Genomic DNA, 12,827 nt, shown 5'->3' on the forward strand with positions numbered 1-12,827 from the left:
GGCTCTGGGGACATCTGGTGGTGAGAACCAAGGCAAGGTCACGGGAAAGAGAAAAATGCCACAGGCACCGCCACGGTCCATCCAGTGGTTCTTGTGGCACCAAAGGCATTTGGGAGGGGGATGGGGGAGTCCTGGGAGAGTCTGTAAAGATGGGATTGAGGCAACACTCTCAGATCAAACACACACACACATCTTTCTGCTTCCCTTAGGCAAATTATTTTCATCTATTATCAGTTTATATTCTTTTAAAAAGGATTTGAAAAAAATTCTCCACCCATTATTGGAGGTGGGGACTCTTGGGGCTGTAGAGAAACATATATCAAAGCTCTGGCCGTAGGTCCTGGGCACCGTGGTATGTGCCATGCTGTCCAGGCCTCCCTGGGGGTCAGGAGCTGGGAGACTTCACTCCTGGGGGGATGTGCTCAGAGCCGCAGCCAGGACGGGACAGGGATGGGGACAGGTGTGTGTGACCACAAAACCACCTCTATGCAGTTTGCGGATTGAACTGCTTCTCCAAAGACTTAAGGTAGCCAGTGTTTATTAAAAAGTGAACAGGGTTTGACTTTCAGCATTTTCCTGGAGTGACTATCGTCTGCCACTGCGTGCTGAGATTAAATGAATCTTGGTGGAGAATTTTTAAATTACCTTCTTGAAAGATATCTACACCTGGCTGCAGAGAAACGTACTTGTCTGCTTTCTCATGGGCAAAGGAGCAGAAGGCACTTTTTCTTATTGCTGAAATGCCTGAGGATTTTTCTCCAGCCCCAAGGGATGAGCCATTTCTTTCTCTGCTATCACCTTTTTTCTCCCTAAACCAGTGATTCTTAACCAGCGTTGAATCCATCCCCCCCGCCCCCCAGGGACACTGGGCAGTGTCTGGCGGCATCTGTGGTGGTCGCGACTGGGCGTGCTCCTGGCACCAAGGGGGTGGGGCCCGGGATGCCGCTCCGCCCCACACAGGGCCCAGGATGGTCCCGCAGAACGCGAATGCCCTGCCCAGTGGCAGCAGTGCCGAGGGGGAGACCCTGCCCTAGGAGGATGCGCTTATAGTTTGGGGTGCAGTAGCTCCGCAGATGGCCAGCATCCCCCAGGAGCTTTTGGTTTTGTCGGTAAATGAGTAAAGAAGTCGTATGAGCCCGATCAGATCGGAAAGGGGGAGCTGTTGTCCCCTGCATTCAGGAATTCCTGCAGAGCTATTTTTTCAGGTTTATATTTGGACAAACATCCCCTGCCCCCTCCCTCCTCTCTTCTTATGGAACAGTTGTGCAACCTCTTCCCCGCTTCCCCTTCCTTACCTAGTCTGGCCAGGATCCCTGCATTTGGACTTGGAAGACTGCAGGCCACTACCGCTCGCCTATCGTGTATGTTGCCTCTTTGGGCTTCGTGAAGACAGCCCTGCCCCACTCACTCTCTCTCCGCCTCTCTTTAGAACTGAGCATGCAGAATTCAGAGGGTGGATCGGATTCGCCGGCTTCCGTGGCTCTGTGTCCCTCGTCAGCAGCCCAGGCGCCTGTGGCCCAGCCTGTGCCAGCCTCGCCACAGGTAAGGGACCAGCCGCCTGCCGCTCAGGCCGCTCCGGGAAAACCAGCGCAGCCAGGGTGGGGATGCGTCCACCTTGGTTTTGAAAAACACTTGAATCAGCAGAGCGAGGAATCTCTATTTTTCTGAATTGACCTCTCAGCTCCATGGCTGCTGCTGTTGCAACGCACCCTCATTTTCCTTCCTCACCCCATGTTATTAGACTTTTTCACTGTTTGTTGTAAAATGGTCCCACCAAGGAATCGATGATCCAAACTCACAAAGAAAGCCCTTCCCCGACTTTGATTTAGTCCATTCTTATCTGCTAGTGGTAGTTTTCTTGTACATTGGAAATGAGCCTTCTACACAGAAAGGCTTTCTATCCATAAGGCAAAAGAGAAGTGAGAATTTTTAGGATTTGGTTCATTAATTGAATCTAGTATTAGAATCGGTATATTCTTTAAAATTTGCAGAGAGAGAATTTTCACATTAAGGCTCTCCCAACTTCTAGATTTCTATAGTGGATTGAAATACACCATTAAGTAGACATAAACATGAAATTAGTGACATAAATCTACCAGAAACCGAAGGTAACAGAACAGACCAAAATCATAGACATGTGCAGAGGTCCACTGTGGCCACGTGATCATCTATGATTTACAAATCTAAAAGTTAGGAGCACGACAGAAAGAATTGATTATGGCAAACAAACAAACAAACAAAAAAAAAACCCCAAAAAACGTAATTCAGCAAAAGCCAAAAGGCAAACATCAAAGCCGTTTATTCAGTTTAGAATGTGTAGTTGGACATGTTTAGCATGTATTTCTAGGAAGTGTGGCGGCCCCAGCATGGGTGCCAAGAGGGCGTGATCACTTGCAGTGTGGTCTAATTGATTGTTTCCTTGCCCACTGAGCCTGATGCGTGAGCCCTCCACCCCATGGAGCCCTCCACCCTCTCACCAAACCCCCGTCTCAGGCGCCCCTGGGCCTGGGTGGCGGCTGCCTTCACTGTAGCGGCTGCAGGCTGACTGGTCCCAGGGTCCTGCCATGGCCACCGTGTACATCCCAGGCTCCAGGGCTCCAGTCCCTGATGGAGATGGATCCAGCCCCGCACCCCTGCCTCGATGGTTGTGTCCCCGCCCCCGTCGGGCACCTCTCTCGCCTGCAGTCTGCACTGCACTCCCTAAACAGTGAGCACCCAGTTCATCCCCAGTAAGGGTCGTTCTTGCTCCCACTGTCCCCGTGATGCACTCTTCCTGCTTCCACTCTCAGCCCTGGCCATCCACCAGGACTTGCCACCACAGTGGGCGTGTTCTGCCACCAGCCCCACCAGGCTCCGAGCACTGGCAATGTAGCCAGTGCCGCTGAGGAACTGAATTCTGCAATTCATTTAAATGGAAGTAAATTTCAGCATCCACAGGGCTACACAGCTAGTAGCTTCCGTATTGGACAGCTCAGCTTTGGAGTGTGTGCGTGTATATCCTTAATATTCTTATTTATTTGAGGCGAAATTCACATGGCCCAAAATTCACCATTTTAAGGTGAACAATTCAGTGGCATTTAAGACATTCACAGTGTTTTGCGACCTCCACCTCTGTCTAGTTCCAGAACATTTTCATCCCCCAGAGAAGAAACCCCGTCCCCATGAGCAGTCACCCTCCATCCCTCTCCCCCAGCCCCTGGCAACCACGAATGCACTCTCTGTCCCCGTGGAGTTGCCTGTTCTGGACGCTTCATGTAAATGGAATCACACACTGCATGGCCTTTTGTGTCTGGCTTCTCTCACTGAGCGTTATGTTCTCAAGGTCCATTCACATTGTAGCGAGTGTCATTGCTTCTCTCCTTTTTCTGGCTGAGTGATGTTCCCATGTGGGTTTATCCGTCCACCCTATTGATTTCTGTACCATCTGTGTTCTCTTTGCCTCTGGAGGGCCGAGTGTATTGAATTCTTATTAGAACAGTGGTGTTTTATAAAGCCAAGCCCCGCAGAATCACCACAACTGGTGATACTTAGGGTCCAAGTGGGACGACCATAGACTCACAGTTGATGACTTCCAAAGCCCAGCCTTTACAGAAGCAAAGCGCTCTATTTCCTCCCTCACCTTGAGGGTACGTTTTGATCCTTCATGTTTTCCTAGCTTTGTCCAACCAGTCCTCCAGGCCAAGTGACAAAGCCACACTGGGAAGATGGCTCAGGGGCCCAGAGAGCAGTCTTGGAGTCCAGGAGGGGCCTGGATTGAGTCTGGGTTGTAGAACTTCTGACGCTGAGGCCGCAGGACATAGACCTGGCCTTGACCATTCTAGGCTTCCTTTTCCCTCGTGTGTAAAATGGGGACAGGTCCAGGGGATACTGAGAAACGATGGGGTGTGACCCAGCTCGTCCGGCGGAGGAGGTGGTGTGGACGACCAGCCTCGGCATCCAGCTCTCAGCCCATGTCACCTTGATGACTATCGACCCCAAGGAGGCAAAGCTGCTGGGTGTGTGTGTGTGTGTGTGTGTGTGTGTGCGCGTGTGTGTGCACGTGTGCTCAAGTCCCCACTGTGCCCGCCTCAGTCAGCCTGAGCTGCGTGTGTGTGCGCCCACCTCTCCTTTCCTACCCGTCCCGCTATGTTTCCATAAAGCGACAGTGGGCGCAGTTGAGCTGTGACCTGTGTTTCCAGGACTAACCTCTGACAAGCCTAAATGTCCTCTTTCCTTCCCTTTTAGAGGGTGTTGGTCCAGGCAGCAGGCTCGGCTCCCAAGGGGGCTCAGATGCAGCCCATCTCCCTCCCCAGAGTGCAGCAGGTGCCACAGCAGGTAACCACAGCACAGGTGACTCGGGACGAGGTTGGCACGTAGCACCTTGGAGCCCTGTCTGAACGATGATGCATGCTTTTCTGTTGTCGCTGTTCCTTTTCGTTTGATGTGTTCAGTTCCTTACCAGAAAGTTCTTTTGGAAGATATGTTAAAAAAAAAAAATCTTTTGCTGCAGATAGGTTGCATCAAGCGAAGAAAACTTATGATCTTTCATTCATTCAGATATTCAGCCTTTGGGGCACAGGCGAGCCCCTAGATAGAGCATGGGGTGCAGCGGTAGACACACAGGCAGATAGAGGAGGTTTCTGGATTGGAGGAGCACCGAGCCCCCTGGGGAGGCAAACTCATCTGCAGGCAAGTGCTGGACCCTCAGACGGGCACTTCTTGTGAAATTAAATGATTTGAGAAGAAAGCTTGAATGTGTGGGCTCACCAGCCAAATCGCAGCCCAGATCATCAGCTCAGACAGGCGGTGTGATCTGAGCAGGGGTTGGCAGACCTCTTCTGGGAAAGGCCTAGCCCTGCATTTTTCTTTTTTGGCTTTGCAGGCCAGATGGTCTCTGGCACAACCATGCAACACTCGCGAAAGTCACAAAGGAATGGTGTGGCTGTGTGCCAATAAAGCTTTATTTATAAGAACGTGCGGGCCGGATTTGACCCGAGGGCCAGAATTTGCCGACCCCTGCTCTGTAAGATGCTGAATTAAAATTCGTTCAGGCTCCTGCCTGAAAGGAACCAGGAGCATATGGAGATGGCGAGACCCCAGAGGACACACCTCTCCCTTCGAGGGGCTCCTGCCCAGAGTAGCAGGGTGTTTAGAGATGTCTGCCTGGTGCTGTGTGATTTTCGGGGTCCTAGGGGAGAAGCGAAGGCATGGGGTGGGGTGGGGGGCTAGCAGGGAACCAGCGGCCCTGCTTTAGCTCCTTGAGGGAGGGGCGGCCACGACTCCTGTGACTCCAGAAGCTTGCCCTCCTCTGTGGGGTTGGGCCTGTGCCTGCTGTTTCTCCTGGGCCACCCAGACTTGGGGGCTGGCCTCTGCATCTTACCCAGTCCGCTAAGACAAAGGGGGTTGTGTGTGTGCATACGCCCCCCGGGTTGGGCTGTCCTCAGAGGTGGGAATCGGCCCTGTCCTGCTGCTGCATGAGAAGGCCTACAGAGAGGGCACGATGAGACTGGCCCTCGATTTTCTCACCCCCAAACAAGGTTGAATCAGGGACCCGCTAAGCCTCCCTCTGCGGTGGGGTCCCGAAGTTCTGCACACAGAGCTCTGGGCCTCCACCAGCAGGGCCCGAGTCCCTTGGGGGTCATCAGCTGAGGCTGTGAACTGACCAACGAGGGAGGGGTCTTCCCACCGGCCTCCTCCCTCCACCCCCCCGCCCCACTCCAGGTACAGCGCTCCTGCTAATTCTGCTCAGACCTTCAGAGTCTCTTCCAGCGTGGCTCCCAGGACCCCGACCCGTTGCTGGGGACGGCCTCCAGGGCCACCGAAAAGAGTGGCGGGGGGCGGTGGAGCGTACGAGCAGCTTGAGCCCCCTCCCCTGCCAAGGGGCCGTGGGGGCATCGGGCGCTCCCAGGTCCGCATTCCGTCCACGTCTCTGGCGTCTGCTGTCCAGCAAGACTGGCCCCTCTGCCCAGTGGCCAGCAGACCGCAGGCATCCCCCCAGCCCTGCTCTGCACCTTTGCTCTGAGCTGGGCTCCTCCCCGCACAGAATAGGGGCCCAGACCCGCTGCGGTTCCATTTCCGTTTGGGCTCATCCGGAATACGTGGCCTTGACGTGACTGTCTCCCCTGGGTTTTTTAGAAGTGCCAGCTGGGGGCAGGACAACTGTGATGTGCTGCTAAGTGTTCACAAAAGGCAATAGGAGATATTTCTGCCTGAATAATCTGGAAGTCCTGAGCAAGGAAGACTCCGTGTAACACCAAGTATCTGCTGTTGTTTCAGGTCCAGCCCGTGCAGCACGTGTATCCCCCCCAGGTGCAGTACGTGGAAGGGGGGGAAGCCGTCTACACCAACGGAGCCTTGTACGTGGTGTCCTCCCCCTCCCCCGAAAGGGGCCTCACAGGGAACCGACTGTAGGCCACATCCCAACCTTCTGTCACGACGCCCACTGAGCTCCCTTGGGGATGTGTTTACACAGAATCCTTTCCCTTACCCTTCGGGTGATGTGTCCCAACTATTACAATGGCATAAGGACATCACAGCCTGGTGGAGATTTCAGAAATCACAGACTGTTATACTTTCACTTCTAGAAAAGGCAGTCTTTAAAAACAAACCCAAAAAACCAATCCACCTTCGAAGTCTGAAGATATCCTTTGCAATCCAGAAACCGTGTCCATCTCTGCTTTCTCATCCTGGCCTCTGTTAACCTCTGGCTTTTTCTGATGTTGGTAAAACTTGATCTTCCATTTGTCAAGGACGTCTAGGGTTTTCTGCCTTCAAACTCCGTGATGCTTGGGGCAGAAAATGATGCGTTTCCCAGAAGCTCACTGTGCTCGGGACGCTCGTCCTTTTGCTTGTTTCTGCCTCCGGTTTCCACGACTCCCGTCCTGAGGGCGCGGGAGGGTTTGGTTGTGGTTAAAGAGATGTGATTGCTGGAGTCGTGGGCGCCCGCAGCACAACACTGAAGGCATGATACACACTGACCCAGAGGAGGGCGTGTGAAGCCTGTGAGCCCCCAGCAGGCTCTGGGGGACCCTCCGCAGCAGCATCCTGGCTCGACTGCACTGCGGTCAGACAGGACGTCCCCCGGGGGCCGGAGAGGCTGCCCTGTCCCCAAGAGGGGCCTTCCCTTAGTCACCCCTGAGGAAAAACCCCTACTGACCGGCTTTCACTGCGGCCGGATGTACATCAACCGACATGGTTAATGATTTGATCCAGATGTTAAAGGATTTCAAATTCTTGGAATCCCTTAGACATTCTTTTTATTATGCAATTACATTTTTAAAAAAAAAACTTTCTGGTTTGAAAGAACTAGAGACTCCCAGGAAGTTGCAAAATTAGCCCAGAGTCCCTTGTACCTTTCACCCAGCCTCCGCACCCCCGGTGGTGACATCTTCTATGACTGCAGGATGGTATCAAAACCAGGGCACCACATCGGGCCATATTCAGCTTCACAGCCTTTAGGCGCACGTGTGCACACGAGTGTGTGTGTGTGTACAGCTCTATGTGGTCTTATCCCAGGGGTAGACCTCCAGTAACCAGGGTCAGGTCCAGCCCTGCTCCACCCACCAAGCCCCGCCCCACCCACCAAGCCCCGCCCCACCCACCAAGCCCCGCCCCCGTCGAGTGCAATTTGCACGTGCGGTTTGTAAATGACCAGTTGCTGAGGGATCAGCTGGGATCCCGAATGCTTTCGGAGACCATGGCTGTGAACTCGCTGTATTGACAGCCGGGTCTGACTTAGCCACGTGCTCGGCGCCGCGGTTTCCGGCGTTTACGTGAAGCCTTCTCTCTCCCGCTAGGCGGACCGCGTATGCCTACAACCCCGAACCCCAGATGTACGCCCCCAGCAGCTCCGCGTCGTACTTCGAGGCCCCGGGCGGTGCCCAGGTGACCGTGGCAGGCTCCTCCCCGACGGCAGTCCCCGCCCACAGCATGGTGGGCATCACCATGGATGTCGGGGGCAGCCCCATCGTCTCCGGCACGGGAGCCTACCTCATCCACGGGGGCATGGACGGCACCCGGCACTCCCTGGCGCACACATCCCGCTCATCACCCGCTACGGTATGTACGTCCCAGGCTCTCGGGGGCAGCAGGTTAGGCCCTGAATAGACTCCCGGCAGCAGCAGGGACGGTGAGTAGAAGGCAGCCGGGAGCACGGGCGTCGGAACCCCACTAGTCTACGACAAGCGGCCCCGTCTTTGAACCTCGGGTCCTCCCTTGGTAAAGACAGAGGGTAGATGGCTGTAGCCAGTGCTGGGAGCGTTGCAGATGAGGAGGCAGCTCAGTGCTGGGAGATGCTGCTGCCGCTGGTGGTCCACCATGACCGTCCTCATCGTCATCAGCCTCTCCCAGGCGGAGATCAACACATCCCCACGAAAACTGGGCTGAACCCAAGCAGAGCTATACTAGACTGGTACCCCACACCTCTGTCCAAAACGGTGGCTTACCTGCTTTAAAGATGTATCTGCTTTGAAAACTCTATTTCCCATATTTACTCTTATTTTTTAAATTAGCACAGAGTAAAGTGGACGGTGTGGGCTGCACAGACCCATGAGTTTTGACTCACGTACAGACTCGGGTATCTGTCCCCACATCAGTACACAGAATGGTTGCATAACCCCCAAAACTCCCTCGGGTGTTTCTTGGTAGTCACGACCTCCTCTCACCCTCAAGCCCTGGCACCCGTGGGTCTGCTCTCCGTCACAGTACTTTTGTCTCTGTGGGGATGCCGTATAAAGGGAATCATCCAGGAGACTCCTTTTGTGACTGGCTCCTTTCACCCAGTGTGGAGCCTGGAGATCCCGTCCAGCTGTCCTGTGAGTCAGTGGTTCCTTCTTGTTGCTGAGTCATGTTCCGTGACCCTAACGGCTCGTTCCTCCATTCACCAGCTGCGGGGCCATTTGGGCTGTTTCCAGTTTTTCGTGATTGTGAATAAAACAGCTAGAAGGACTCTCATGTATAGACACATGTTTTCCTTTCTTTGGGGTCAGTCAATACCTACGAATGGGATTGCTGGCTCCTACAGTAAGTGTATGTTTAACTTTATCCGAAACCACCCGTGTTTTCCCGGGGGGGGGGGGGAGGTACCATTTCGAGCTCCCCCAGCCAGGTGTGAGTTCCTCTCGTCCCACCTCGTCACCAGCATTTTTTGTTGTCGGGTGTTGTCAGCATCTTTCTTTTTAGCCATTCTCATCGGTGTGTGGTGTTATCTTACTGTGGTTGTCATTATGCATTTTCGTAATCGCTAACGATGGCCAGCACCTGGTCAGGGGCTTTGCCTTTCATGTATGTTCTTTGGTGATACGTCAGTTGAAGTTTGTTTATTTTTTTAACTGTGTTGTTGGCTTTCTTACTGTTAATTTTGAGAATTGTTTGTATATTCTGGATACAAGTCCCCTGCCGGATATGTGATTTGCAAATATTCTCTCCCAGTCTTTAAAGTGCTTTTTCATTCTCTTAAGAGTGTCTTTTGGGGACTTCCCTGGTGATCCAGTGGTTAAGACTCCACGCTTCTACTGCAGGGAGCCCAGGTTCAGCCCCTGGTTGGGGAACTAAGATCCCACATGCTGTGCTCTGCGGCCAAAAATTAAAAAAAAAAAAAAAATTTTTTTTTGAAGTGTCTTTTGCAGAGAAAAAAAAAATTTTCCCGATAATTTTGATCAAATCCAATTTAACAGTTTTTCTTTTTTGGAAAGATCGTGCTTTTGATGTCATGCCTGAGAACTCTTCGCCTGTCCCGAGGTCGTGAACATTTTCTCCTCTGTTTTCTTTGAAAAGTTTTATAGTTTTACATTTTACACTTAGCTCCGCTTCATTCTGAGCTAACTTTTGTATAAGACGTAAAGTTTATGTCGAGGTTCATTTTTATGCATATGAAACAACCAGTTGTCCCAGCATCATTTGTTAAAACACTGTCCTTTATCGGATTGCTTTTCCACATTTGTCAAAAATCAATTGGCCTGGGACTTCCCCAGTGGTGCAGTGATGAAGAGTGCCTGCCAATGCAGGGGACACAGGTTCGATCACTGGTCCGGGAAGATCCCACATGCTGTGGAGCAGCTAACCCCGTGTGCCACAACTACTGAGCCTGTGCTCTAGAGCCCGTGAGCCACAACTTCTGAGCCCATATGCCACAGCTACTGAAGCCCGCGCGCCTAGAGCCCGTGCTCCGCAACAAGAGAAGCCACTGCAATAAGAAGCCCGCACACCACAGTGAAGAGTAGTCCCAGAAATGGGTAGACTGGCTCCTCTCACTTTATTCTTCAGTGTTATATTGGCTATTTATATAGATTTAGAATTTTCTATATAGATTTTAGATCAGTTTATCTTTATTTCCAAAAAAAATTCCTAGTGAGATTTTGATTAAACAGCATTAAAGCTGTGTATCAATTTGGGGAGAATTGACATCTTTACTATGTTGGGTCTTCCAATCCATGAACGTGGTGTGTTTTCTCCATTTATTTAGCTCTTCTTTGATTTCTTTCATCAGCATTTGGTCATTTTTAGCATGCAGATCCTGTACTTATTTTGTTATATTTATGCCTAGGTATTTTTTGGTTTTGGAGCTTTTTTTTTTTTTTTTTTGGCTATGTTGGGTCGTAGCTGCAGCATGGGGGCTCTTCGTTGCGGCGCGCGGGCTTCTTGTGGTGTGCGGGTGTTCTCTCTCTAGTTGTGGCGCGCAGGCTCCAGGGCGCGTGGGCTCTATAGTTGGCGGCATGCAGACTCTAGTTGAGGCGCGCGAGCTCAGTAGTTGTGGCGCACGGGCTTAGTTGCCCTGCGGCGTGTGGGATCTTAGTTCCCTGACAAGGGATCGAACCCACGTCCCCTGCATTGGAAGGCGGATTCTTTACCACTGGACCACCAGGGAAGTCCCCTGGAGCTATTTTAAATGGTACTGATTTGAAATGTCAGTTTTCAACTGTTCATTGCTAGTGTACAAAAGTATGGTTGATTTCTGGTTCTTGACCTTGCTTCCTGTGACCATGCTGAACTCAGTCTTTAGTTCTAAGAGTTTTTTGTGGTCTGCAAATAGGAACAGTTTTAGTTCTTTTCCCGTGTGGGTGACTTTTATTTCTTTTTCTCGCCTTATTGCACTGACTAGAACGTCCAGTACGATGCTGTGTAAGAGTGGTGAGAGTGGACATCCTTGCCTTGTTCTCAGTCTTAGGGGAAAAGCTTCAGTCTTTCACCCCTAAGTGTAATGTTACCTGTATGTTTTTCACAAATGCCTTTTTTCAGGTTGAGGAAGTTTCCTTCTATTCCTAGTTTTCTGAGAGTCTTTATCATAATTGGATGTTGAGTTTTGCCAAATGCTTCTTTCTTATTGATATGATCACGTGTTTTTTCTTCTTTAGACTACGAATGTGATGGATTTTATTGATTGATTGTCAATTAAAAAATAACTTCCTGGGCTTCCCTGGTGGCGCAGTGGTTGAGAGCCCGCCTGCCGATGCAGGGGACACGGGTTCGTGCCCTGGTCCGGGAGGATCCCACATGCCGCAGAGCGGCTGGGCCCGTGAGCCATGGCCGCTGAGCCTGCGCATCCGGAGCCTGTGCTCCACAATGGGAGAGGCCACAGCAGTGAGAAGCCCGTGTACCGCAAAAAAAAAAAAAAAAAAAAAAAAAACTTCCTATTTTTGTGTGGGCTTAATCTGAAATAGAAGATGATGTTCGAGCCTCATCCCTGTTCTCTTGGTCCTGATGTGTTTCCGGGTCACCCTGACATTAGAGGCCCTCTGAGCTTAGCTGTTCTCTCCCTTTTTATGTCCAGGGTGCTCCCCAGGACCTGGCTCTGAGGACAGGCATGGAGAGAAGTCATTTGCTGTCTAGAGCGGTGACTGTGGGATGGTGCCTGCCACTCCATCCCAGGGGCACCAGCCTGTCCCTTGCCTCACTTGGGCCCTCCAGGGTCCTCAGCACACCCTCAGAGGATTGGCTGGCAGACCTGAGTGTAGAGCTGCCGTTGATCAGAAGCCTTCCTCACAGACTACATTAAGTTTCACGAATGTGACGTCTCCATATCAGCAGACTGCATCAACTCATAATAGTGAATAAGCTAGGGTCGCAGGTCACAGGTCATGATATTCTCTGCAGTGCACACTGCCTCGCTGGAAACAGATGTGCAGCTCAGACCCCGGGCCGCCTGGTTACTGTAGTCTGATGTCTGGGTTGCACTAGAAGAACCGAGTTTTTAAATCATTTGGAAATCCACGAACAGGCTATGTTTTGACACCCTGCCCACCCCCAGCCCCAAAAGCTCCAAGAGTTATCACCTTGGATGAGCACCTGCCTCCAGACTCCCTCTGCTCTGTTGTGGGTTTTTGACTTGCTTTTGGTGTGGGGACATCTCACAAGGATCAGCAGAGATCCAACCAAGAGCCAGGAACAGGACTGGCCCTGAGGTTGCGACAGAAATAACGATGGCTCCTGGGTCCGGCATTTCACGTCTATCAGTTTCCTTATGTCAGAGTTGTGTTTCCAGGGACTTCAAGTTAATCCTGCAAACAGAGCACAAAGACCAGAGCAAGTCGGCACCTACAGCCCCAGTGAGGGACTTCAGACTTTCAGTGACACATTTGTTTGAATCTCATTTCTGGTTAAAATTTCATCAGTATTGAAATCTTAGAAGTGAATTGCCCAAATGGTAAGTTTTTGATAACTTTTCCTGTTGTGCTTTTTTTTTTGACCCCATGGAGCAGAGATGCTAAGCTGAGAGGTATGCTCTTTGGGTTGTAACAAGGGGAGACTCTGGGGGCTCCGGGGCTGCATGAGGAAAAGCCCCCCTGCCACCATGCCAAGCAGGCGGCCCCCCTGGGCCACGCAGTGGAGGCTGATGAAGACAAATCATCTAT

General features: G+C 51.7%; 1 protein-coding gene across 5 annotated transcripts in view; it reads left to right on the forward strand.

The window, feature by feature from the left end:
- RFX2 (regulatory factor X2) overlaps positions 1-12,827 on the forward strand; it is a 100,416-nt gene that overhangs the window by 51,532 nt on the left and 36,057 nt on the right. For all 5 annotated transcript variants that reach the window (XM_060297274.2, XM_070045335.1, XM_070045336.1 and 2 more), the window contains 4 exons: positions 1,430-1,542; positions 4,225-4,314; positions 6,256-6,335; positions 7,776-8,037. In XM_060297274.2, coding sequence (XP_060153257.1) covers positions 1,438-1,542; positions 4,225-4,314; positions 6,256-6,335; positions 7,776-8,037 — 537 coding nt within the window. In that variant the 5' untranslated portion in view covers positions 1,430-1,437. The remainder of the gene's footprint in view (positions 1-1,429; positions 1,543-4,224; positions 4,315-6,255; positions 6,336-7,775; positions 8,038-12,827) is intronic.

This window comes from Globicephala melas, chromosome 3, assembly GCF_963455315.2.
Source record: "Globicephala melas chromosome 3, mGloMel1.2, whole genome shotgun sequence".
NCBI lineage: Eukaryota > Metazoa > Chordata > Mammalia > Artiodactyla > Delphinidae > Globicephala > Globicephala melas.